This window comes from Patiria miniata, unplaced genomic scaffold (assembly GCF_015706575.1).
Source record: "Patiria miniata isolate m_02_andy unplaced genomic scaffold, ASM1570657v1 HiC_scaffold_10, whole genome shotgun sequence".
NCBI classification, from domain to species: Eukaryota; Metazoa; Echinodermata; class Asteroidea; order Valvatida; family Asterinidae; genus Patiria; species Patiria miniata.
The window spans coordinates 9104166-9132145 of NW_024037048.1; the positions used below are offsets into that span (position 1 = coordinate 9104166).

The 27980-nt window shown below is 39.2% G+C and overlaps 1 protein-coding gene across 4 annotated transcripts in view; it reads left to right on the forward strand.

The window, feature by feature from the left end:
• LOC119737264 (DNA polymerase subunit gamma-1-like) overlaps positions 1 to 27653 on the forward strand; it is a 31250-nt gene extending 3597 nt beyond the window's left edge. For all 4 annotated transcript variants that reach the window (XM_038211476.1, XM_038211467.1, XM_038211485.1 and 1 more), the window contains exons 3-22: positions 471 to 666; positions 2067 to 2225; positions 3513 to 3656; positions 4919 to 4998; positions 5886 to 6068; positions 7358 to 7720; positions 9022 to 9273; positions 9472 to 9622; positions 10399 to 10545; positions 12046 to 12203; positions 12992 to 13163; positions 13784 to 13919; positions 15358 to 15464; positions 17399 to 17538; positions 19693 to 19818; positions 20754 to 20792; positions 21816 to 21930; positions 22815 to 23066; positions 23823 to 23940; positions 24949 to 27653. In XM_038211476.1, the coding sequence (XP_038067404.1) occupies positions 471 to 666; positions 2067 to 2225; positions 3513 to 3656; positions 4919 to 4998; positions 5886 to 6068; positions 7358 to 7720; positions 9022 to 9273; positions 9472 to 9622; positions 10399 to 10545; positions 12046 to 12203; positions 12992 to 13163; positions 13784 to 13919; positions 15358 to 15464; positions 17399 to 17538; positions 19693 to 19818; positions 20754 to 20792; positions 21816 to 21930; positions 22815 to 23066; positions 23823 to 23940; positions 24949 to 25082 (3172 nt within the window). In that variant the 3' untranslated portion in view covers positions 25083 to 27653. The remainder of the gene's footprint in view (positions 1 to 470; positions 667 to 2066; positions 2226 to 3512; positions 3657 to 4918; positions 4999 to 5885; positions 6069 to 7357; positions 7721 to 9021; positions 9274 to 9471; positions 9623 to 10398; positions 10546 to 12045; positions 12204 to 12991; positions 13164 to 13783; positions 13920 to 15357; positions 15465 to 17398; positions 17539 to 19692; positions 19819 to 20753; positions 20793 to 21815; positions 21931 to 22814; positions 23067 to 23822; positions 23941 to 24948) is intronic.
• Positions 27654 to 27980: the final 327 nt, after the last annotated feature.

The window sequence follows — 27980 nt, forward strand, 5'->3', positions numbered from 1 at the left end:
AATTTTCATTGGGCAAAGAAAAGATCCTCAGTATTTCACCAACCAAGTTTGAAGATTCAAGTCAATTTTTAAAGGAGACTTTTCTTCAGTATTTTGCACATGAGAGGGAAGTCAAGTGATTTCAAAATGAGGCTAAATACTAGACTGGTACATGTCCATCCATCCATGGTCCAATTATTTGAAAAGACTCGCCTCGTCACTCGTCATTAGTCTGGTGGCTGACTATAGAAATGTGTAGTAAATAGAGACTAGTTCCTGGTTCATGCCACATATTCTTTTGGCACAGTTGATTGATGCAGTACTGAAGGGTTGTTGGACTGGTTGTTTTCAGAAGCCAGTCTATTTTCTTTTGTTGCATGTTTTCAATACCATAAGTTTTGGGACTCTCATACACAGTATTGAGAGTCCCAAAATTTCAGACTACATGTAGCTGTAGACAAGTGCTTCTATCTTCTCGTTATTGTCTGTAGGTACTCGTGGTGCAGTGAACGTCTCGTCGAAGAACATCTGACTCTCTCTCCCCGCATCACACCTGATAATCTCATCCCCATGGAAACGGCTGCATCATTTAGACCATCTGAATCAACTCGTTGGAAAGAGCGCCTCATCATTGGTCATAACGTCAGTTTCGATCGCAGCTTCATCAAAGAACAGTATTACCTGAAGGTACTTCATTTTTCGATTACAAAACAAAGTCGGCTTTCAATCTATGTATCCTATACAGGGTGAGTAAACACCACATCCCAAATGGCAGGACCAATTTTTGAATGAATTTCTGCCTGTAGCACTTTGAAAATCTAGGATATGAAAGCCCAGTCATTAAGTTTTCTTTTAGTACAAGAATCATTTAGATCACTAATGTACTTTTCAAGTTATCGAATTTTGAATACAACCACTGTTTTAAAGTTCTGTCCACGGATCACAAAAAAGTAAGTGTTCTTTCAGCAAAACGAAAACAATTCTCACAGGGATGCATGTGAATTCATTTTGCTGCAAGAACACTTACCTTTTTTGTGATCCGTGGACAGAACTTTAAAACCATGGTTGTTTTCAAAATGCCGTAACTTGAAAAGCAAATGAGTGATTTGAATGATTGTTGTTCTGAAGGAAAGCCCATTGATTGGGCTTTCATATCCTAGATTTTGAAAGTGCTACAGGCAAAACTTCATTCAAAAATTGGTCCTGCCATTTGTGATGCGTATTTTTTTTACTCACCCTGTACATGCAATATCACAATGTAACCCAATATGGTAACCCTGTACCACCCCAAACTGCCCTGCTTATCACTCCCCACACAGTCCAAAACTGCAAGGCTACACAGATTCAGCAAATAATAATCACAATGTAATACAGAGCGAGTCAAAAAGAAAGTGACCGAATTTGAAAAAAAAATATAAAAAAAAAATGTGGCTGGCCCTACGTCATAAAATAAACATAAGGATAAAGAACATGTTATTGACTTGTAGTAACTGTGAACATTTCACTGAATTTGCATACTCTTTTCACAAGTTACGCCTGTTTTAATAAAAGATCACAAAATGCAGCTGGCCAACATCCATGACGAATACCCATTGAAAACACCAAGACATGGACGTTTCACACCTCCATAAATAAACGAAGAGTTGCAAAGGAAAACAGACAAAAATTGCCATCAATATTTCAACCAAAAAAAGGTTTGTCTTGTTCCACACAATCAAAACAAACAAATCTGACAGTAAAAATACTGTTTCAGTCTTGACTCAAATGATTGAAATCTCATTTGGTTTTGAATGCCTGTGTGTAATCTGTAATTCTCACTCAGCTCAATAGCTTCCAATGGCATTCAATGGACAGCTATAAAAATAGTTTTTTTTTAGTAAAACATACATTACTTCGAATAGCATGGATCAATTTCAGTAATTCTTTTCAGATGAGTGAAAGACCATGCTCTTTTAAAATATACTTCATTGGTGTTTCAAATTTGATTGTATTTTAATCAAATAAAATCCAAGTCACTTTCTTTGTGACTCACGCTGTACAATGTAAAACATGTGCTGATGGTTTGATCAATTATCTGATATCTGTAGGGTACCAAGACTCGTTTCTTGGACACATTGAGCCTTCACATGGCAGTGTCTGGACTAACGACATACCAACGAGCTTTATGGATGGCTGATCGGACCGGCAAAGGAGCCAAGACGCAGTACTTGGCCAAGAAAGCCCTCAAGAAATCAGCTGGACCACCTGTAAGTGTCTTGGTTTGGTAATAAGACTTCACTCTTAGGCCTAACCTTCCCAAATCCTCCAAAATCCTCTTTGCAAAATGAAGGAGTTTGCAGGATTGAGGCTTTGCAAAAATGTGTAGCTGGTTTTGGAGGATGCACTGTGTCAAGGTCTTGGGCCGTACCTTGTGTTGTTTATGCCCAGCCGTGCATAAATTTAGGCCCCGATTATACTTGAAATCCTCCACACTGCTCCAGGATGTCACTGGCTCTGCCTCAACATATTGACAGTGATTGCTGGAGGATTGTGCAGGATTGAGGCAGTGGTCACCCCTCCAAGGACCACATTCAAGAAATAACGGAGGATTTTGGAGGATTGAGGCTGAATGCAGTTTTTACATGGAGGCAGTTGGAAGATTTTGCAGGATTGAAGTTGCATCCTTGCAAAAATGCCTAGGGAGTTAGGGGATATTAATCATTCATTGATGGACATTATGTTAAAGGGCACACCCATGCAATGAATTTTTCTAAGAAACTTTTTTTTGCAACTTTCTACTCCTCTTTAAATTTACGAAAACTGTTTGAAATCCCTTTTTGGTTAATTTTATCAAAAAGTGCGCTTCTTTAAACATTTGAAATTGTCCATGCTTTTCTGGACAACTGAGGGCGCTGTTGCTGTGATGTCATTTCAGGAAGACACTGTTCAGTTTTGAGGGATTTTCTGTTCATATTGTGATACCAAAAAATGTGCTCATTGAAAACATTCGTGAGAAAAGTTTGCTCATTGGCTAACTGCCATGTACTGATGCAACGATGAATCAGCAAAGAAAAGAACATTTCCAAAAAAAATCCAAAATTCTGGCAATGTTTTTGTGCTGAAATAGATGTAACACTGGGGTTTCTGCCTGAAATGACATCGCAGTTTTGCTCATGAATATGGAAATTTGCTTAAGCACAAAAAACACAAAGGCACCAAAATACCAATGAAATGGCGAAACGAAAATTGAAAATAAGGTTAATTTGGACAAAAAGGTGTTAGGATTGCATTAAAAAATTACATTGCTTGGGCCCTTTAAGTGCTCCGCTCTGACATGCAGCCTGCAAACTCCTCTGAAATGATAATGCAGCTTTACGAGGGAAAATCAAGTTTATTAGTATAGCATTGCTCACACCAAGTGAAGGCTTTCAATATAGTTTTCACAATGAGCATCATCCGAGTTGTTGATTCTGGTTATTAGCAATTTGTTTTATGTAAGGTTGAGTGGTAACGATCACTTTTTTTAAGTGATAATTTTTCACGTTTACTTTCAGTCGACGGAGTGGCTAGGTGCAAGCAGTCCAAACAACCTTGCTGATGTGTACGCCCTCTATAGTCGAGATAATGAAAGGTTAGACAAGAGCAAACGTGACACATTTATCAGCGGCACGATGGAGGATGTCCGTAGTGATTTTCAGGTATTTCATTAAACTCCTTTGAATACGGAATTAACGAATTTGATAAGACTGAATGAAAGCCGTGCGCTGAGATGTTCATGTGAAACACCAATGTGTCCTCTTTCCAATGCTTGATTGTGCGTCTGTGGCCACGGATGACTGAGCATTCGTTGTTATTCTGTCAAGGGTCAAAACCTGCACTGGGCTAAGTTTGTGCAAAATGGTAACTGGTATTCTGGGCATGTGGAACGGCTTAATTCAAAGAAAGAAGCCATCCTTTCCTTTAAAACAATTTATTCAGTTCAGAAGTGATTTAACCACTCTCATTGTTGAAGTTCACCCCTCATGGCCCAATGCCTTCAACGTGGCCACCACCTCTTTCCACACAAAGCTCTGCACGAAGTCTAGTCCATTTCAACCTTTGCATAACAAACCAGCCAGCAATCTCAGCCAGGTAAAACTTGGCCCATGCAGGTTTTGACCCTTGACAGAATAACAATGAATGCTCAGTAATCCTGGCCACAGGCGCACAGGGTATCATTGGAAAGAGGACACAATGGTGTTTCACATGATCTTTAACTTTTTTAAAAATATTTATTAGATTTTGTATAATTTACATTCTCATCTGGGTTTCCTTTTTTTGATGCACCCTTTATATTAGTTTGCTTTCTCCAGCTTGCATCTTCTTGAGTTGATACGTACACATGTATATTGGCTTGCTATATGCTAAGAGTGGAAGAAATTGCATCTTGATTTCCCCGATCAAGACAAGTAGATCTTTTTAAAAAGCCAGCTGCACGCGCTGTGTATGTACAGTACTTAGATGCATTTCTTCTGCACCGCACTGACTGTATTACTTGCTCAGGAAAGATCGTCTTCAAAATGACTTGTAATTATATTCATGAAAAACTGAGTGATTTGTGGTAATTTTGAAAAACGAAAACAATCCACACACATCCCTATGTGATTTGTTTTCGCTTTGCTGAAAGAACACTTACATTTTTGTTATCCGTGGACATAATCTTAAAACGGTGGTTTTGTTATAAAAGTCCGTAACTGGAGAAGTACATGAGTGATTTGAATGATTCTTGTACTAAAAGAAAGCTTATGAATTGAGCTTTCATATCCTAGCTATTTAAAGTGCTACATTTAGAACTTCACTAAAATATAGTCCCGACATTTGGGTTTCGTTTTTGTTTTTACCTCACCCAGTACAGAGTTTAGATTCACCCTAATCGTGGATAAATTAAGCCTAACTAATTTTTTTTTCACTGCAATTTTAGGAACTGATGTCTTACTGTGCTAAAGATGTAGAAGCAACACATGTCGTCTTTACTCACCTCCTACCCAAATTCTATGAAAGGTTCGTTGGCTGCTGAGAATTTGTCGTAATTGACAAAGATGTATTTGCTTGATGGGTATTAAATTTAAGTCTGACATAAATTAAGTTTTGTCAGTGTATGGACTTACTGTGGCAAGTCTTTAGTTTTGTTGTACCGTGTAAATGCAGTCTCAGCATTTGGACATTTTTGTCTGATCACCATTTTCTAGTTAAAGACAGAGTAGATCACTTTCAGCGATCCAAAAAATAAATGACCAAATTATTGTTTAAAAGCTTACTTGGTATAAAGATAGCAATGGCACTAAACTCCCTGTGAAATTATTCCTTCTGGCATGCTGTCATTTTGAAGAAAACAATAAAAGAGGTCATTTCCAAAGATGAGTCAAGTGAAGCATTTTTGGAAATTTCCATTATTAGTTGGTATCAAATTGGGCGAATCCATGAGTGTGTGCGCGCAAACGTTGACATGCGCCACACATGCGCACAGTTGACGTGACATCGTGTAGCTGCAATCGGCTGAATGAAAACGTGTTACGGATGCTGATTTCGGGCGCAATTCACACATGCGCACAGTTGCTATTATTCGTCGGTTCAGTGCGTGACATCGTGTAGCCGCGATCGGCTGAATGAGAGCTTGATCCGGATGCTAATTGCGGGCGCAATTCAAAATACGACTCGGCAACTTTTGGATTGAAATCAAGATCCTAGAACATTGTGTTCTTGGAATATACAGCATTCTCAAACTAAAATCTCATCAGGTTTACTTAAGCACCCGTCTTTAGATTTTGAGGACTTTTGTTGCTTCAAACGAAACAAATGCACAAATGATCTACTCTACCTTTAAAGTCTTGGCATAATAGTCATAAATTGTTCTCATACCAATCAATTATCTAATCCACCTGTCACAGGTTCCCCCATCCAGTAACCTTTGCAGCTACATTAGAGATGGGTCAAGCATACCTACCCGTCAATCATAACTGGGAACGTTATCTGAGGGAGTCACAAGAAACCTACGATGATCTACAACAAGAGATGAAACTTGCTCTGATGCACCTAGCTAACGATGCTTGCCAACTCATGCAAGATGACAGGTAAGAAGAGAATAGCTATTGGCTCAGCAATCGGGGGTAATAGAATACTTGATGACACTGCTTAACATATTTAATTTATCAAGTGCAAAATATCTTTCCGACACTAAAATTGTCACCATCACCACGAAGTGACTTTAACCCCGTAAAGTGGAAAATATGTGTTTCGCGATACAAGCGATTTAAGTTGACGATGTTTTGAAACGGTGATCTGAATATTGTTTTAGCCTCAAAATCCATATTTTGTTACTATTAATGAGTTATCAAACTAACTATAAGTACACTTCGTGAAAACTAAAAAATCAGATAACGCTGTGTTCGAGTTTTCAGGAAGTGATGCTAACCATGTGTATTAGCTATGTGCTTAACGCTACTTCGTGAATACGCCAGAAGTGAGTCGCGCATATCACGTGACATTTGTGTTACTTCGTGAAAACTCAAAACCCGTTTTTGACGCGTAGTGTGCAGGCAGTTTACACGTGAAAGAATGGTATAGTACACTTGGTGAAAACGCATTTTCCAGTTTTAACCCATTAAGTTACATTAATGCTAATTAATATTTCGACAAAACTAATTAACTCTGTGCATAGTAACTTCTTGATTATATGTAATTAATCGCAAATAAGGGAAAAAAAATCGAAATCGCAAAATATCGATTTTTCAATGTTAGTGTCTTTTCGTGGTGATGGTAACGAAATGTCATCATATGCTTGATTTGGGTACCTGCTGCAGTATCAGATACAGCTAACCCAGGTGAGCTCGGCGGTATAGTGGGTAAGACCTCTGCACTACTAAGTTGGAGGTGGTAGGTGCGAGTCCCCAGTACTGAGTATACAGCGCTTAAAAGATTACATTTGTGAAGGGTAAACCTGTTATGGGTTGGCATGGATGGCTAGTGCATAAAGCGCTTGCCTTTCACCACTGTGGCCCAGGTTCGATTCCCGGCTCGGACCATATGTGAGTAGAGTTGTGCATTGGTTCTCTCCTGTGCCACTAGGGTTTTTCTCTGGGACTTTGTTTTCCCTCTGATTAAATCAACATTTTCGATCTCTGGCTGTGCTCCGTGGTCTGACATGGGTCGCATGGCGGCTGCCTAAGGCACCTTTACATGCCAGCGGCTCGACCACGTTGTAGCCGCGTCCTTCGCAATTCAGCTTCTCTGCTGCAAGTAAGGATGATTAGCCCCCCAAGTTATTATTATTATCAATATTAGTATAAAACCTAATATTGAATTCAATCTATCTTGTCAGTTCCCTTTATTGTCTACCTTGAAACCTTTCTTGCGTTTGCAGTTACAAAGAAGATCCGTGGCTGTGGGAACTAGACTGGTCAACGGAAGATTACAAACTCAAGAAAGAAGTCGTCCGCAGAAAACCAAGAGGTAATTCAAAAGACCTCCGAGAGAATGATAGAACTCCAAGCTCGACATCTCAAGATGATGGCAAGATGAATCACGAGACGGAGAGACCAGATGGAGAAGATGAGAGACGTACAATGGGAGCATCTCAAGGAGGCAGTGAGACAATGGCGGAGGAAGATGGATTAACAGAGGAAGAGAGACTAGAGCAGGAAGCGAGAGAGGAACGCTTGAGAGACGTTATGGAGACAGCTGACCGGATGCCAAAGATCAAGCAGCACATGGTGGGATATCCAATGTGAGTGGTGTAACATCAATAAACATGCGGCTCTCTCACTGGAAAACAATCTCATCTGGTTGACTTTTCAAATGTCAGGTTTTTGCCTTGAGACAGCTGAAAAATCTATCTCATTATAGTTTGTAGAAAAAAAGTAAACTCTGTCAAGCCGATGTGACCCATCAGGCCGGCGTTTATCTCCTGTTTCAGTAGCATGAAACAACTGAGAATATTTCTATTCCAACTGGATGGGATGCCAGTCCATCGTAGGTTACTCCCCAGCTAATGCCGGTACCCATTTTATACTCCTGGGTGGAGAGAGGCAAGTGGGGGTGAAGTGGCTTGCCCAAGGACACGACATATGACCAGCAGCTGGATTCAAACCCCTGACCCTCTGATCATGAGTCACAAACCCCAACCACTAGGCCACACTCCAAAACCTTTGATGTAGTGTTTAAATAATTGTTCCAGTCAAGTCCATCACAAGTCCATCACAAGTCCATCACAAGTCCATCACATGTCCATCACAAGTCCATCACAAGTCCATCACAAGTCCATCACATGTCCATCACAAGTCCATCTCAAGTCCATGACAAGTCCATCACAAGTCCATCACAAGTCCATCACAAGTCATCACAAGTCCATCACAAGTCCATCACAAGTCCATCACAAGTCCATCACAAGTCCTCACAAATCCATCACAAGTCCATCACAAGTCCATCACAAGTCCATCACAAGTCCATCACAAGTCCATGACAAGTCCATCACAAGTCCATCACAAGTCCATCACAAGTCAATCACAAGTCCATCACAAGTCCATCACAAGTCCATCACAAGTCCATACAAGTCCATCACAAGTCCATCACGAGTCCATCACGAGTCCATCACAAGTCCATCACAAGTCATCACAAGTCCATCACAAGTCATCACAAGTCCATCACAAGTCCATCACAAGTCCATCACAAGTCCATCACAAGTCCATCACAAGTCCATAACAAGTCCATCACAAGTCCATCACAAGTCCATCACAAGTCATCACAAGTCCATCACATGTCCATCACAAGTCCATCACAAGCCATCACAAGTCATCACAAGTCATCACAAGTCCATCACAAGTCCATCACAAGTCCTCCAGTCCCAAGTCGACTCACAAGCTATTCAAATGAACTCAGACAAAGGCATTTCTTTGTTACTGATCATCCTCTGTTACTTGTGACTGGACTTGTGAACGGACTTGTGGTTCCCTTTTGGCCAGACTTGTGATGAATTAAACTACCTCACTTGTTAACATTGAACGTTTCAATTTGTACTGTTGTCCACAGGTGGTATCGTGAGTTATGTCCCCGTAAGATAGATGAGGACTGGGCGCCAGGTCCTTGTCTCATCAGCTCTCAAGTCAGGGTAGCGCCTAAGCTACTCCGCTTGACATGGGAAGGTTATCCGCTACACTATGAGGCCAAGCATGGATGGGGGTACTTGGTTCCTGGAAGGACAGAGGACACGATGGGAGAAGAGCTTAAGGAAGAAGAGGGCGGAGATGAAGAGAACAACATGAAAGAACATTTTCCTCTTCAGTAAGTAGAACAATCTGAACAGCAACTTCCGAGATTTGAATTTTGGCGTTGGGTTTCTTTAATGAGTACCCGGGTACCCGTATTTTTTTCTATTTGGTACCTGTCCCCATACTACATGTAAAAGCACAACCCTATCATTAAGCTCAGATTTTCATCAGATTATAGATAATTTTGACGTCTGACTGTCTATTAAAACAGTGCTTTGAAAAGTTTTGTGCAAGACAAGATTCCTGAGGACAACATGTCGCTACCAGAGATGACATCACATTTTACAGAATTGGATTCCCAAGCCAGCTTGGTCCAATCGGAGGTTGAAGACTATTGGACGCATAGTGAAGATGAAAGCACGGTAAGATTGAAGTCAAAGCTGAAGATAAATGTTTCTAAATTTACTTACAGGTAGAGTAGATCATTTGTCATTTGTGCATTTTTTTTGTTTCAAGTAAGAAAGTGCTCAAAATCTAAAGAATGGTGCTGAACAACTAACCTGATGTAGTTTTAGCTCAGTGAATGCTGTATATTACGAGAAAACAATATTCTAGGATCTCGGTTTGAATTCAAAAGTTGCATAGTCGTATTTTGAATTGCGCCCAACATCAGCATCCCAAACACGTTATCATTCAGCCAATTGCAGCTACAATTCACTGTCACGCAGTGCGATGTCACGCACCGAACCGACGAATAACAGCAACTGCGCGTGTGCGTCACGTCAACGCTTACACAGATCCATTTTGCAGACTCGCCCATTTGCAAACAACTGCCAACGGAAATTTCCAAAAATGTGTCACTTGACACATCTTTGGAAATAACCTTCTTTTGTTGCTTTCTTCAAAATGACAGCATGCCAGAAAGAATAATTTCACAGGGAGTTTAGTGCCATCCCCAACTTAAAACCACTTAAGCTTTTTGAAAATAATTTGATCAGTTACTTTCTGGATAGCTGCAAATGATCGACTCTACCTTTAATGTGTCATTATCAGGTCTAGTTGACTTGTAAAAATTATTGTTCAGAAAATCGGCGTAAAGAAAAAATATCCAGATTGTTTATTGTTTATTATTGTCAACCACAAACTGGCCATTGATTTATAATTTGTTTTCAATGGTCTTTTACTTTCTCATTCACAGTCTGATGAGAATGATAGAATACCTTCCCCGAAGCCTGCCGTCATTCCAGATCCAAACGGACCATCCTCGGGTCCTGAACGTCACGGCCAACGACCTCGTACTGATGTCAAGATCCCAGGCTGCTGGTTCTATAGACTACCACATAAGGTACTAATAAACTTGCATTTTGTTGTGAATACAAATTCAGAGCTGACCTTAGTTTCACCAATTGAAGGGGATGTTAACATTCTTTAGGTTATAAACCAAATTCATACATACCTAAGACAGTTTACCCATTCCCATTGGTCGAGAGCTCGTCACTTGGCCGTCCTTAAATGGATGATGAAAACCGGCTTGCTCGTCTTAAACACTTTTCCAGTGTCAAATAAAATTTGGACTTTTATGAAATCCGTTTAATTGATTGAACGTTCACAATTCTCACGTAGGCATGTGCAATACTACGTGTGACTCAGTATTTCATCGTCCTAAATTCACACTACACCGGCACAGCTGCATTCTGCGTCACATCGTGCAGGCACGCGCCAATCTCCATATAAGGAGTTGTTTACCATTTTTTGTGACAGGGAATTCCATAATATAGCTAGAGAGGTGTTTCGAAAAACATGAAGTAAAATTGTTAAACAAACTCGTTGGAAATTTATAATTTTTAATTTGTTTTGACTTTTGGACCGAAATGTTTGGATTTTTTTTACCGAAAAGGTATATGAATGGGACAAATATGTGCTTGGCCGGTATTAAACACTATGTTTAAGGCTGGTTGGAGTCTAGATGCTGATAATTACCAATCCAGACTTCAACCGGTCTTAAAGATAGTGTTTAAAACCAGCTAAGTACATATTCAGTCCCTTAGTAAATACTCTGTTAAAGCAGATTTAGTGTTATTTGTACTTCACTTTAGAAATCAAAGATTATAAACATGCAACACAGTTTCTGAGCTGAGATGGTCTATGGAATAATTTGCCGGCCCAATGAGCTGGGAAATGATACTGTCACAGCACTTTGATCATTGTTAAAAGGGTCCATGAAATGAATTTTTCTTAGGAACACATTTTATGCAACTTCACACTCCTCCTAAATGTATGGAAACTATTTGACATTCCTTTCGGTAAATTTTATCGAAAAGTGAACTTCTTGAAACATGTAACAATGTCCATGCTTTTCCCGACAACTGAGGGCGCCGTTGCTATTATGTCATTTCAGGAAGACACTGTTCAGTTTAGGGGTTCTGTTTAAATTGTGAACCCAAAAATGTGTTCATTGAACAAAAATGTGTTCACTGAAAACATTTGTGAGAAAGTTTGATCATTGGCTTACTGCTGTGTACTTTAATACACAACAACGAATCACCAAGGAAAATTTACAACAGAAATATGTCCAAAAAATCTGGCAACTTTGGTGATGAAATAGCTGTAACATTGAGGTTTCTGCCTGATATGACATCACACTTTTGCTCATGAATATGGAAATTAATTAGCATAAAAACCAAGAAGCACCAAAATACCCTTGAAAATGGCAAAACGAAAATTGAAATAAGGTTAAATGGGACACAAAGGTGCATTTTTAAGGATTGCATTAAAAAAATTATGTTGCATTGGCTTTAAAGCACTAAACAAGTGCCTATTTTCATTATCGTGATCTTCCTTGTAGGATGGTGGCTCCAACAAAGTTGGTAACCCTTTAGCCAAAGACTTCTTGAATAAACTTGAAGATGGTACGCTGGGATCTGCAGGAGGAGCTCAAGCAACTCGCATCTTGGAGATTAATAAACTCATCTCATTCTGGAGAAATGCAAGCAAGAGAATCAAGTAAGACAATTAAGGCTTTGAATTTAGAGGATGGAGATTTTAAAGTGATTTAAAAATTTGTTGAAACTATCACAATTAAACCATAGTTCTAAATGATGGCTTGTTATGTCTTAGCCCACCCCAAAGTTGTTAAGCAATTTTTGAAATAAAAAGGAACCTCCAAAAGCTATCAGTGAAGGACATATTCTAGGCTTTAAGTTTTTTTTATTAAACCCTCCTATGCAAACATACATTCTGTGCCAAGTTGTCCTTGCAGTCAAAATCAATCAACTGACTGTTTTCAACAGTTGAGCATTCCCAGCCCTACATAAAGCAGGATTGACTGGCTGGGACTGCTTAAGTAACTTGATACAGCTATGCTTTGACTCCTGGTGAGTGATAAAACAGCTGTGACCACAACTTGCCTGCTTTTTCTGTTGACCCAGTTTGACTAGTCACAGTGCTTGCTTGGCATATGATCTGACTGCTGGTGACTAGCCTTTGTTTAAAGTATATCAGGGGAAATGGAAGCGAACTTTGACTGTCTGTGACTGCTTAAACAGCAGGAGGGTTAAAGTACTTATTCCAAGAATTTCTGAAGTTTCAAATGCTTAATATGAAATATTGGTCTTGCAATTTTGGAAATAATTTTTGGAAAAGTGTGTTCTCTAACTGTACCTTTTACTCTGTACGTATCCTTGTTTCAGTTTTCCATTTATTTGATATAGGCCTAGTGGTGAAAAGGTTTCCTTGTTTTCAAAATAAGTATTCTATCCTCAGGTAGTTTTCATTTGTCTTTGTCCTTTCAGTTCACAGATGGTGGTTGACCTTGAGAAGAACCATCTTCCTCGTACTGTGACCCGTAACCATGACTACGATGAAGATGGTTTCTATGGTGCTATCATCCCTCGTGTCATTGCCGCGGGAACAGTGACTCGGAGAGCTGTGGAGCCAACATGGCTGACTGCATCTAATGCCAGGGTAGGCAGATATATTACGGTCTCTGACTGTTCGTGTTCTTGGGCAAGACACTTTTCTGCAATTGCTTTTTCCACCCAGATTTTTCCACTGCAGAGAAGTGGTTTCATGACATGATGAACAGTAGTTTATAGCAAATATTGTTCCAATACCTGTTTAAAGTTTTGTATTCATAGATACTGGAAACACCAAGAAAAAAAATGTTGTTTTGCAATCTGGTTCCCTGACCCTATTTCAGGAGAAACGGAGCAATTTATAGATGTCAGGGAATTGTCAGGTCAGGAACCAGACTAGCTGGCTTGCACTCATTCACGGATGTGTAACTGATTGCAAACAAAATGTGGACTAACTAAATTTGGTAAATTAGGGGCAGTATTTGAAAAAAGTCAGTTTTTTCCAACGATGGTCGGCTGACCATCATTGGAAATTGATACAAACATTCCATTTTTCTTGTAAATGACAGCACACCAAGTGCCATGATTTCACAGGATGCTTGAGACTATTACTCACTTACAAGAAAATAATGTATTTCATAATAATTTGGTAGTTTTGTTTTTTGATGTTTGCAAATGTTGTATAATCCCCTTTAAGCCTTGTTGTGCAAATGTAATTTGTTATGATAGACGGACCGTGTTGGTAGTGAACTGAAGGCCATGGTACAAGCGCCCCCTGGGTATCATCTAGTAGGTGCTGACGTTGATTCTCAGGAACTATGGATTGCTGCTCTGCTTGGAGATGCAAACTTTGCCGGTTTCCATGGTAAGTAATGAATCATTCAAATTGTCTATGGGCTCTTTGCACAAGTACCCCCTCAACGGTAAGAAAGGGAAAGTTGGGGGAGACCACTGGGAGAGACATTCGAACGCATTGCCGACGCCTGGCGCTCACGCGAAGACGCTATGGCTTTGTAATATGACACGTGTACTTTGCGCTGTACACCGCGAACCAGTACACTCACACGATGTGTTTGTTCATGTCACAGTGCTCTCAAAAGTGGTCAAAAGCTCCCTCTCTTGTTGGCGCACGGAGCCCATAACTACTGTCAAGTTCTTATTAATATCTTGACCAGTAAAGGAGGAGGTAGTGACAACCAATCAATTTATTGATTGATTGATTAATAAATTGATGATAGATCAATCTTTTTGATCAAGCTTGCTTCATAAGAATATTTGTTTAAATTTTGATAAAATAATGGTGGTTATTATTTACATCAGGCTTCCAATGGTAAAAATAAATCAGCGCATTGTATGCTTTCGTAAAAAAGTATTGACATAATATTGCAGTCATTCTTGTATCCCAATAAAGTACCCGGATGACTGTAATAATATTGATATTGCACTCGTCTTTGATTCGTGCAATATTGTTACAGCTTGTGCAATATATTCTTGTATCCCCCTCAAAGCCATCCAATATTATATAATTAATATTCATAAATACCTCAGACAGTTTAGCTATTCCTATTGGTCGAGAGCCCGTCACGTGGCCGGTCTTAAACGGATGATAAAGACATGGCTAGCTGGTCTTAAACACTTTTCCAGTGTCACAATAAAATGTGGACTCCTAAAAATCCAGTGCCTCTTACCGTTTCATTGGTTGAACGTTCACAATCCTCACGTAGGCATGCGCAACACTACAAGCGAGTCAGAATTTTATAGTTCTAAATTCAAAACGCAACGCCCCAGGTGCGTTCTGCGTGACATCGCGCAGAACATGTTACGTGCGCGTCAATCTCCATAAAAGGGTTGTTTACATCTTACTCGCCAGCTGAACACTCCATTATTTTGCTAGAGGGATGTTTAAAAAAGCATGAAGTGAACTTGTTGAACAAAATCGGGATTTTTTGAACGAATTATTTGATATTTTTTTACGGATAAGGTATTTATGAATGGGAATAAATATGTGCTCGGTCGGTATTTATTACTCTGTTTAAGACCACTTAGAGTCTGGGTGCTGATAATTACCCTCGCCTCCGGCTCGGGTAATTATCAGCACCCAGACTCTAAGCGGTATTAAACGAGTGATAAAAACCTCCGGAGCACACATTTATTCCCTTATTCATCACGTAAATAGGTAGTCAATCAATAATTAATTAACCTAGTCATTAAATCAGTCATTAGCCAAACAGTTCATCAATTAATCATCCAATCAGTTAATCAATTAGTCATATATTGATTAATTTATGGATATTGATTTTCAGCATGTACTGCTCTTGGTTGGATGACATTACAAGGCAAGAAGAGTGATGGTACTGATATGCACAGTGTGACTGCTTCAACTATCGGCATCAGTAGAGAACATGCTAAGGTGAAACCCCTCATCAGATTGTAATTAGTGATGAGACATCTTAAGTTGTAGGCTGGTGGCTGTGGGTTTCTTTCTGCATTCAATAGGGGACGTTGAACAATAGAGAACAATAGGGTCCCCAAATGGGCCTTATTCAGAGTCGGCCATATTGAATTGAAAGTGAGGTAAAATCTTCATTTTTAGAACTTGTGAAGAGAAATGAAACCAAGTACATTACTAAGGGAATAAATGTGTGCTCCGGAGGTTTTTATCACTCGTTTAATACCGCTTAGAGTCTGGGTGCTGATAATTACCCGAGCCGGAGGCGAGGGTAATTATCAGCACCCAGACTCTAAGCGGTATTAAACGAGTGATAAATACCGACCGAGCACATATTTATTCCCATTCATAAATACCTTATCCGTAAAAAAATTTCAAATAATTCGTTCAAAAAATCCCGATTTTGTTCAACAAGTTCACTTCATGCTTTTGAAACATCCCTCTAGCAAAATAATGGAGTGTTCAGCTGGCGAGTAAGATGTAAACAACCCTTTTATGGAGATTGACGCGCGCGTAACATGTTCTGCGCGATGTCACGCAGAACGCACCTGAGGCGTTGCGTTTTGAATTTAGAACTATAAAATTCTGACTCGCTTGTAGTGTTGCGCATGCCTACGTGAGGATTGTGAACGTTCAACCAATGAAACGGTAAGAGGCACTGGATTTTTAGGAGTCCACATTTTATTGTGACACTGGAAAAGTGTTTAAGACCAGCTAGCCATGTCTTTATCATCCGTTTAATACCGGCCACGTGACGGGCTCTCGACCAATAGGAATAGCTAAACTGTCTGAGGTATTTATGAATAATTAATAATTTCATTTCTAATGAATAATTTAAAATTTGTATAGTCTGGCGCCATCCCATTCAACAGTTAACAATTTATGAAATACATTCAGGGAACTCAACAAAATTGGCCGACTAGTGCATAAGGCCCTTTAGTGCATAAGGTCCCCAATTTGGCGATGTGTACAAACATATGAAAGGTCTTCTTAAAAAGTACAAACAAAAGGGGACAATAGGGGGTCCCCGATTGCAGGCAAATACACACTTGTGTGAGTTTGTTTCTAACCACACCAACTTGTCAATAATGTTGTGCAAACCTGTCCCGAAACCGAACTGACCGAAAATCGACTTCGGTTCGGAACAGTTTTTCTGTCATTTCAGTCGGGTCAGGTTGGTTTTGGTTTTGCGTTTGTTATTTTCAGGTTGTGTCAGGTCGATTAAGCCATCTTGTGAAAAACCCAAATATACTTTAATAAACCGAAAAAAAACCCCTGAAACAATTCGGAAATTCAAGCTGTGCAATATTATTGCTGAGTCACTGTGCCTAGTACGGCCAACGTCAACCCACCACACGCATGCGCATGTGGTTTGTGGTCTGTCTATGACATGAAGGCTCAACTGTATGATTCAAGTACTGAGAGACGACGATTTTCACGTGACGCGGCCAGTAAGTTCAGACACAAAAAGCGGACACAGTTGCCCAAGCCAAATATTCGGGGGGGGGGGTTTCGGGTCAGTTTGGTTTCAGGTCGGTTTTCTTTGAATTTTGTCAGGTTGGGTTGGGTCGGCTTTAGGGAGTTCAGATCGGTTTTTGTTTGGATGCGATTTATATCTATAATGTTTCGGGTGAGTTTGGCCTTGTCAACTGCCACCCAATGCACAACTTGTCATTGTTTTGCTGGACTGAAAATGCCAGCGTATTGTCCTATCTGACTTAGTCACTGAGTTTAAATAATATCCTAAACTAATGTCAAACTTTAAGGTCATGTTCAACTAGACAACGTTTTGTTTCTTACATCTTCCTTTGTTTGTAAAATCATCATAGTTACCTTATTTAGAAGAAATACTACCATTCACAATCTACTGTTAATTTGTTTTTTACATGATGTAGATCATCAATTACGGTCGTATCTACGGTGCTGGAAGACCGTTCGCTGTTCGCCTGCTGATGCAGTTTAATCACAAAATGAGCTTAGAAGAAGCACGAGAGAAAGCTAACAAGATGTACGCTGCTACTAAAGGCCTTAGAATGTGAGTAACCATAGCTATTGCTTGACATTCTGCAAATTCCAATCAACTCTAACTGTGCTAAGTTTATCAGTAGGAATTTTTCAATTTTTAAATCGTTAGAAATGACAATCAGTTCTTTATGTGTCGGAATTAGCAGGCTTAACGCCTCCTTCATTCATTTGGCTTTGCTTGGTGCCAAGAAAACAACTGTACAAACTTTAAAGGGACATTACGTCGTGGAATGCGCCCAATTAGGCTACAAAATGCGTTTTAAACGAAATGATGTTAATTGGAAAGAACATTTAAAAGTAGGATATAAACGTTCACATAACCATCCTTTTAAAACCAGGCGTTTTTGCGTTATTCTTGCGTGAATGAATTTCGGGGGTTGAATTTTCGAGTCTAAAATCGAGCTGTTGGGTGCTATTCGTGAAGCCTGCCACAAGTGTTCCACCAGTGCATTGCATTCTGCGGACGAGCGAGAAACAACATTTGTGTATTGGTGCTGTGTGTATTATGTGACACGCACACAACGTGTGCTGTACATTGAATGGACGCAGCTGGAAATGCATATATGTATGCCTCAAAATGCCCATCGTGTCCAGAGTAACTTCCATCCAGATTTTTTAATTTTTGGGGGAAAACTTAAGACATTAGTTTAGTTAGTTAATTAGTTAGTCAGACCTGCCAACTAGTACGATTTTGCCGTATTTCGTACGTGAACTTGTTGAAAATGCGGTCGTACGTTTTTTCCCCCCTTAAAATACGGGTTTTGACCATTTTGACACGCCTGGAAAAATCCTAGTTCAAAGCAGCTGTGAGTGTAGATTAAATGCTAGATAAAAAAACCCGGCTGAATCAATGCACAGTACGCATGCACGCAGCCAAGTAAACAATATACATGAACTGAATCTGGTTTCGCAATTCCCACTGTTCCATTTACATTATGTTCACGGTATCACAAACTAGCATCCGTCCAGTTCTGGGGGTGCCGATACTTCAAGCAGCGGCACCCCGCGGCAAAAATAAATGTCTGTATTCGTACACACACATACCAGCAGGAGTACGTACGGCAGATCTTACGTGCAGTCATTCGACTTTCTTTTTCTCAGTGCTTGCACGCGCGGTACACAATACGCATTGATGTTTGTGTACGAGGATAGTCACAACACGCGTGCACGTAGTGCTCTGATTGTCAAACGTTTTTGAATAGTAACTTATCCTACATTCTGAAACGAAAAGAAAAATCGGTCAATCAACGAAATGACACGCAAAGAGCAATTAAAGCGGGCAGCCCAAACCGAACTGAAGAAATCAGCCAGTAAATACAAGAAAAATTGATTTCTTTTTCGGGTAGGCAAAGTTCTTTTCTATGTATTCTATGTGATTATGATTGAAACTGGCCCTTGGCGACATGTGATAAAAAATTAATAAGTTTAGATTAGAATTTAATACTTGGAAGTCCTATGAACTTTTCACTTGCATAATGAATTTATTTATTTCAAACATTCAAGGGTTTAGTTTAGTCTTTAGTTTATTTAATTAGACCTGCTTATGATAGTTTTTAAAGCAGTTTGTTTATGAATAAGGTATGATCAACATGATTTAATATATCCTTGTTTGATTGGGTTTACCACCTTCAGGGAGACCTCTGGTCATTTTTTTTTTATAACTTAATAAAGATGTATGAAAGTTGCAGCATTGCAGCCACATATATTTGTTCGTATAGCTCGTTATGCATATTTGTGAAAAAAGAGGTTTTGTTATGAAAAATAAAACTTTTGGAGTTTCAGAATACAGTTTTGAGATCCCAAAGGTTGGCAGGTCTGGTCAGTTAGTTACTTTCAACCAGATCTTTGAAATAGAATAGCCTAATACAGTAAACAAACCAAAACGTACAATTTTGGGGGTTTTCAGGCTGTAGTGTCCCTTTAAGGTTATTTTTATATTTTTGAAAAATGGGGGAGGGGGTAGGGGGCCATAAAAAAAATCTATTTATTGGTGTGAGATAAGCTTGACATAGATTACATTTGCAGTTCATTGAGCATTTAACACACGCAACTGGTAATTAATTTTGAAATAATTGAATTTGTAGCGTGAATCCTGCATACTTGCAAAGACAGTAAAATTGTGTAAGCATATATCATCGGTTCATTTTGCCATCCCATTTTTCAGGCATAAAATTGAGGAGAAAGCAACTGAATTCCTCATCAAACACAAACTTCTTGATAACGAGGACGACCGCTACATCTCCACAGCTAAACTGAGACAAATCAGCAAACACATCAAACCAGGCAAGCGGTATGAAAAAGAGTCTTATTCGTAAAACACAATTTCAAACAAAACTTTCATGGGCTTAACTGTTGAGGACCTTAAACTTCCAAATATAGCAGTTAAAACGGAAACAAAATATGCAATATCATTTAATATGAAATTTGTAAACTGGTCTCATTGACTGACAAGCAGAATGCTGCGATTTGCTTAATTGGATTATTGTTGAGTCTGGCTTTGATTAAAAGTTAAAATTTTTATATGCTTAAAGTTAGAGAAGCTCATTTGCAGCTATCAAAAAGTGAATTTCCAAATTATTGTGAAAAAGCTTACTTAAATTAAAGATGGTAATGACACTAAACTCCCTGTGAAATTATTCTTTCTGGCATGCTGTCATTTTGAAGGAAAAAGTGAATGAAGGCCATGTCCGAAAAAGAAGAATTTCCAAACTATTGTGACAAATTTACTTAATTTAAAGATAGTAATGACACTAAAGTCCCTGTGAAATTATTCTTTCTGGCATGCTGTCATTTTGAAGGAAAAAGTGAATGAAGGCCATGTCCAAAAAAGAGTAAAATGACACATTTTTGGGAATTTCTGTTTGCAGTTGGTTTGTAATGTGACGAATCCGTGAACGGGTGCACGCAAGTGTTGACAAGACGCACCTGCGCGCGGGCTTGCTATTATTCGTCATTTCAGTGTGTGACATCGCGTAGCTAATGAGAATGTGTCCCGGATGCTGATTTTCGGCGCAATTCAAAATATGACTCGGCAACGTTCAAATTGAAATGGAGATCCTAGAATATTGTTTTCTTGGAATATACAGCGTTCACAGAGCTAAAACTTCTCAGGTTTTTACGTGTTAGTCACCTATCTTTAGATTTTGAGCACTGTTATTGCTTGAAACGAAAATCTGCACAAATGACAACTGATCTACTCTTCCTTTAATTCTTTTTGCTTTGTAGAAGTTTACTGACGAACGGTAAAGAATGGACTAAGGGAAGGTAAGGCATGTCTTTGTTTACTTCTAAAGCAAAAACCTTTGGTTATAAGATTGGTGATGAGATTGTTGATAAAAGTATGAAATTTGGCACACAGTCTGAGTATGTCATGGGAAAGATATCTGGCTATAGGGCCATCGCAGATTTGTCCTTTGATAAAAATATCATTGAATAACAAGCAGTTTTCCACATTTTTAGATTGGTGGCCATTGCATGTTATTCTATGATATTTTTTTCAAAGGACAAATCTTTGATGGCCCTACAGCCAAATATCTTTCCCATGACACACTCTGTCTGTGTGCTAAATTTCAAACTTTTATCAACAATTCCATCATATTGTGCACCAATCTGCCAGACTTTTGGGAAAAAACAAACAAACAATACAGTCACTTATTAGTGCAGTTTGTCTTTTTACCCCATGTGACTCGTTTAACTGGCGTGAAATATACTAGTCTAGTATAGATAATTATGATAATGTGATTTAACAGGACTTGTAGTGGCCTTAGTTGTTGCCCAAGTTATACTGACCGGTGACTTTATGTGACTTGATATTAACTTGAGTTATATTAACCTGAGTTATATTATTACAAGATGGAAGTTTGCATCGGGGTGATATAAATCGAATTAGGTTTTGCCCTTTACCGACGTTTAAACACTGTATACTCAGTGTGTTACCTCCCGAGTGAAAGTTGGAAAAAAATCACTCGGGTTGGACTCAAACCCACGACCTCCTGCTTTCTAGTGCAGATGTCGTACCACTCGACCACCGAGCTAACGGGATCGTTTAATAGTTTATGCGGTACCTGCTGCTATGTACATCGAACCAGCCAACTGATCCCGTTAGCTCGGTGGTCGAGTGGTAAGACAACTGCACTAGAAAGTAGGAGGTCGTGGGTTCGAGTCCCACCCGAGTGATTTTTTTTCCAGCTGTCACTTAGGAGGTAACACACTGAGTATACAGTGTTTAAACGTCGGTGAAGGGCAAAACCTAATTTGACTGAGTTATTTAACCTGTTTTCTCTGTAGCGAGTCAGCTATGTTCAATCAACTCGAGAGCATCGCTCACGCTGATCATCCCAAAACACCTGTCCTCAAATCATCAATCAGCCGAGCATTGGAGCCCAAACGAGTCAACAATGAGGTCAGTTACTCAAGCATTACTCACTCACAAAACCTTGAGATATTTGCTCTCAAATCTTTGATTTTCTGCGGCGTTATTAACTATTTACGAGTGCTAGAGTTGGGCGAGTTTTGACATTGAACAGGGCAATGATCCAAAGTCAATTTTTTTAAGGGAATAAATATGTGCTTGGTTGGTTTTAAACAAGTCCGTTTAAGACTGGCGGGGAATGGATGCTGATAATAGCCTGAGCCGAAGGCGAGGCATATTATTGCCGACCAGGCCCCCAGCTGGTTTTAAACGGACTTATTTAATACCGGCCAAGCACATATTTATTCCCATTCATAAAGTCAAAAATTATAAATTGCCAACGAATTTGTTCAACAAGTTGACTTCATGTTTCTTTAAACACCCCTCTAGCTATGTTATGGTATGTGCCTCTCGTGAGTAGTCGTAAACAACTCCTTATATGGAGATTGGCTGGCGCGTACTGTGCGATGTGGCACAGAATGCAGTTGTGCAGGTGTGATGTGAATTTAAGACTATGAAATATGTACTCATTGGTAGTATTGCGCATGCCTTAGTGAGGATTGTGAACGTTCAAGCAATAAAAGGGAGCAGATTTCATAGGGGGTCAAAATTTCATGTGACACTTGAAAAGTGCCAGCTGGTGTTTTATCAACCATTTAAGACTGGCCACGTGACGGGCTCTCAACCAATAGGAATGGGTAAACTGTCTTAGGTATTTATAAATGACCATTAAAAACATTTTCAACAAAATATAAATCTTAAAATTAATGTGGCCTGACGTTGCGAACTTAGCAAGTTCTTCTTCAGAGGCTAAAACAGAAATCTTAAAAAAATATAATTAGGAGGTGACATTTTTTTTCTGTGTGGTATTTTAGTTCCTAACCAGCCGTGTCAACTGGGTAGTGCAGAGCTCCGCAGTTGACTATCTTCATCTCATGCTTGTATGCATGCGCTGGCTGTTTGAACAATATCACATCGATGGCCGCTTCTGCATCAGCATACATGATGAAGTACGCTACTTGGTCACCAGTGAAGATAGGTACCGGGCAGCGTTAGCGTTGCAGATCACCAACCTACTGACGAGATGTATGTTTGCTTATAAAATGGGGATGGCTGACTTACCTCAGGTGGGTGTAGAGAAATAAAATCCTCATTATGGAGAATCATGTCAGAACAAAAAGTATTGAAAGTACTTAATTAATTCTGTAGATTTTGAGGCAGTTAGCGCAATGATCTGAATCTAAGATAAAATTCAATTGAAACGCTTAGAAATATGGAGCCGCAGGGGATATAAGTGTTATTGAAACTTAGGCTGGTTCTAGATGCCGTGTTACCGCCGCGCCAAACTAAATTGAAATGAGTGGGGCAATAGCTTGTCTACTGCACGGCAGCTGCTCTAAACGCCAAACTTAATAGTCGAACCTTAATGCATCTGGAGTAACTGGTCAGGTTAAAGCCGTTCAAGCAGTTCAGTGACCTTTCAACGTGATCAAACTGTTAGCGCCAATTTCACTCCCCGTGATGCGGACGCGAGAGAGGGTATTGTGAGAATGCGCATTCATAAAATGTTTGCCACGACTTCGAATTGAATAGAGTTCGGTGCGGCAATGGCACGGCGATTAGAACAGTGCCATGCCACTGCTGTTCGTTACAACAATAGTGCTGCAGCCCAGTTGAGCCAAAGGATGGTGCCATGCCATGCCCAACTCAATTTCCCGATCCAAATGGTTCTAAACGCAGTGCTATTGCTGTGCCGAATTTTAAAAAGTCTAATTAATTGAGATCAGCACGGCAGCACTGCATCTAGAACAGGCCTTATTTTCTGTCTTTCTCTGAAATATTTGTTAGTTTTGATCACATTGATTTTCTGGTTATGCTTGCAGTCTGTAGCTTTCTTCAGTGCGGTGGATATCGACACTGTCTTACGGAAAGAAGTCACCATGGATTGCCAGACACCGTCTAACCCGTATGGACTACAGAGGGGCTACGGGATACCCGCAGGTGGGTGTCTTAATGAATGACGATGACTGTTGATTATAGGTACAGTGGAACGCTGCTATAACGAACATCGCGGGATCCACAGAAATTGTTCGTAATAGCGATTGTTCGGTATAGTGATTATAAGCTGATGGTGCTCTGGTACTCACTTTTAAATGAATAGCGCCCTTCATAACTTCACCTTGCACGCCCTGGTAGTTACTGAAAGACAACTTTGAACACTTGCCGACTATTGAATAATGGAATTACAGTTTTTGAGCTTACTACCAACAGCAAAGGGTGGCTTTCCCTTCTATTCCTTGGGGAAATGATAGCCAACTGTTGTTCTGCTGTTGATATTTTTTTAACAACAATGTTTGGTACACAACTTTTTGAAATGTTGCTGATGTCACGGGTATGATAAAGTATCCCCCTCTAAATTTTGGTTCACTTGTCCACCTACCAGTCTATATTTAATTATTCATGACCACCCAACTCATTCTTATTTAAGTTCACCAACGGCCAATCCACGCACACCGTTGAACTTTACATTGCCCTTTGGCGATGTATTAAGAACAAGGCCGTCCTTGTGATGAATTTGACATGATCATTGAACATTTGTTAAAACGGGTCACACTAAAAACAATTTACCCTGACAAATATCTGTAAATTTGTTTGAGTTGCATAAATTGAGAGAGTATGATGTGTCATGGAGATTTTTAAAGGAAAGTTGGGGTCCGTGCAATGTAATTTTTCAAATGCAATCCTTGAAAATGCACCTTTGACAACACCACAACAGCGCCCTCAATTGTCAAGAACACCATGGAAAAATTTAAATGTTTAATAAAGTCCATTTTTCTCTAAACTTAACCAAAAAGTGATGTCAAATGGTTTTCATACATTTAAGGGGAGTAGAAAGTGGCACAAAATATGTTCCCATGAAAAATTCATGTCATGGACCCTTTAAACTTTCTTGTGGTGCTTAAATACCACAAACTGTTCAATACTTTCTGTGTTATATTCATCTTACAGGAGAAGCTTTGGATGTGTACCATATTTTGGAGAAATCAAACAACGGATGTTTGACTAAAAGCAGCAGCACTGGCAGCAGCAACAGCAGCAGCAGCAGCAGCAGCCTTAAAACTGCAGCAAAGTCATCTCAATAACGTAATAACTTCATAGTTTGTCAGAAATAGTGGTGTGCATTTCCAACTGGGTTCCCTATTGGACACGGCTACCCGTTAAAGAAACCTGACCTCAAAATTCAAATCCCAGAATTTGTCGGAAGGGCGTACATTTTACGCTGTAAACTGCATCTTTTGCAAGCATCTTCTGTTGCACATTAAAATGCACATAATGTGAAATCTGTTTTGATTTTCACGAAACTCATCTTATCTTGCGACTCATCTTGGGACTTAAGACGAGTCCCCACTCTAAAATCGATCTTAGCTAAGACGCGTCCTAAGACCGATTTCATTAAACCCATCTTAAGCAAGACGCATCAAAGCTACCAATTTGATGGCTGTTTCATGTTTGTTTCTACCGCTTGACGAAACAGTTGTTGAAAAGAAACGCCAAAACCAACTTCCTGAATGCGTGCTACTGATCTCTATATACTGACTGGGTAGCGCTTCGACCAATGCGTGTACACAAGACCGTGACGCTCTTGCACACACGCGGCGGCCATTTTGAAACTCCCTCAAAAGCCCACATTAACACACGGATCCGTATATAAAAAGTACAGAATAACAATAGTTTAGGAAGCAATTTTGGATCATCGAACACGTTTTTATATATTCATTTTGCCCACAGTGTTATTTTACTCATGTTAATATTTGTTAACATATATAATTTTATTTCGTGACTTTGAATATATTTTTACGTGGCCAAAGGGAGTGTCAAAATGGCATCCAGTGACTTCACCCCCACGGCCCGAAGTGCTATCCAGTCAGTATAGAGATCAGTGATGCGTGCAAAGAACACAGACTTTCGCCAGAGAATATTACTCTACTCAATAAATTTCACATGCAAGGAAGTTCTACACAAGATACGATAGAGTCATTCTTGCTCCCCATTGCATCGCTCTATTAAAAAAATCTACTAGGTGTTGGCGTATAAGTAATTTGTGTATATAAGCTATTTTTATTGAAATTACCTTCATATCAAAAATCTTTTTAAATCTGTTTCTACAACAGTTTTCTTCCTCGACACTATAACTATAGGCCGACACTCAACTTGAAAGACAATGATTTCCAGACGATATACAAATTAACGCATGCATTAATGAGAAAAGACGGCCCTCAGTTAAGTTAAGACAAGTTCAGCTGCGTTGCCAAGAAATTTAGGACGTGTTGAACGCGTCTTAAGTTTGGTGAAATCGATCCTAGGACGAGTCGTGAGTTAAGACAAGTTTACCCTTCCTAAGGTTTTCTGGTTTTCATTTTGAAAATTCCCCACAAATGCAATCAAAACCTAGGATGTGTTGAACGCGTCTTAAGTTTGGTGAAATCGATCCTAGGACAAGTCGTGAGTTAAGACAAGTTTACCCTTCCTAAGGTTTTCTGGTTTTCATTTTCAAAATTCCCCACAAATGCAATCAAAACCTAGGATGTGTTGAACGCGTCTTAAGTTTGGTGAAATCGATCCTAGGACGAGTCGTGAGTTAAGACGAGTTACCCTTGCTAAGGTTTTCTGGTTTTCATTTTGAAAATTCCCCACAAATGCAATCAAAACCTAGGATGTGTTGAATGCGTCTTAAGTTTGGTGAAATCTATCCTAGGACAAGTCGTGAGTTAAGACAAGTTTACCCTTCCTAAGGTTTTCTGGTTTTCATTTTGAAAATTCCCCACAAATGCAATCAAAACCTTTGTGTTTCATTGTCGGGCACTCGGGTACCCACACTCGGTCAGAAATATCAAAAACTTGCTCTAATGTAATCAGGTATTTCCCTGAAGGACGTTTGGGTTTATAGGGGTGGCATAAAAAAAGTGAACTGAACTTTGTCTAACCTCTGGTAACTAGGACATCCAAATATGAGGTTTTTTTTTGTTATTTTCAACAATCAAAATTTGTTAGTGTATAACAAACTCTTTAATATGCAGCTAATCTTTGTAATTATAAAAAGAACAAATGTATATACATGTAAAGTATACACACAAAAAACAAATTTATTTTTCCATGCTTTTTAGAAATTGTTATTTTCCCCATAATGAAAATAAAGACTAACATAATCATGTAAACTCTATTTTTGAATGGAAGCTCAGTTCTTAAGTCATGCAAATCAATGAATTAAAATTTGTAAATCTATACTTAGGTCCATTACAAGGAAATTCTTATTTCTTAGGTAAAAACTTTGCAACTTTGGACATAACTGTAACAACTATCACGGAAAAAGAAAAACCTTATTTGTTTTTGATAATTAGGTAGTCTACAAACTGGATAAATGAAGCTATCATCTACCATATCAGCAAGAAAAAGGAAGACACTTTAAAAAAACACCTCACATTTCTGCTTCGTAGTTTGTCAAACCGTTAAACCGAGATGAATATACCGGTATCTCGTTTTTCACAAATATTACAGAGATACTAAACTTTGTTTTAACAATTTCTGTTACACTTTAATACAAATAACAGAATTACCTAATTTGGTTCTTCAATCAGACGATAACTTTCGATATTGTATTATAAAGCACTTGCATTGTTATCTTCAGGAAGATATATACAGGGTGGATAAAAAAACGACGAGATATTATTGCTAATTGGAACAGAAGTAGGGCACATGTGAATCAAAGGGAGATATCCTCTGTTAGGGTTGAATTCCCTCTTTAAAATGACACCCTGATCATGTCCTTACATTTACGGTTGACTGAGCAGTGACCTATTTATGAAAGGGTCTATTTAGAGACTTGCGCCACTTTTCATGGTGAAATCTCTTTTTTCCCCACCTGCCTTGATTGGCAACCATAGCCTTTCACTCTGTGACAAATGACACCACCAAAAAAAACATAATTGAAAGTGGCGCAATTGAAAGTGGTCAACCGTGAATGTAATGACATGATCAGGTTG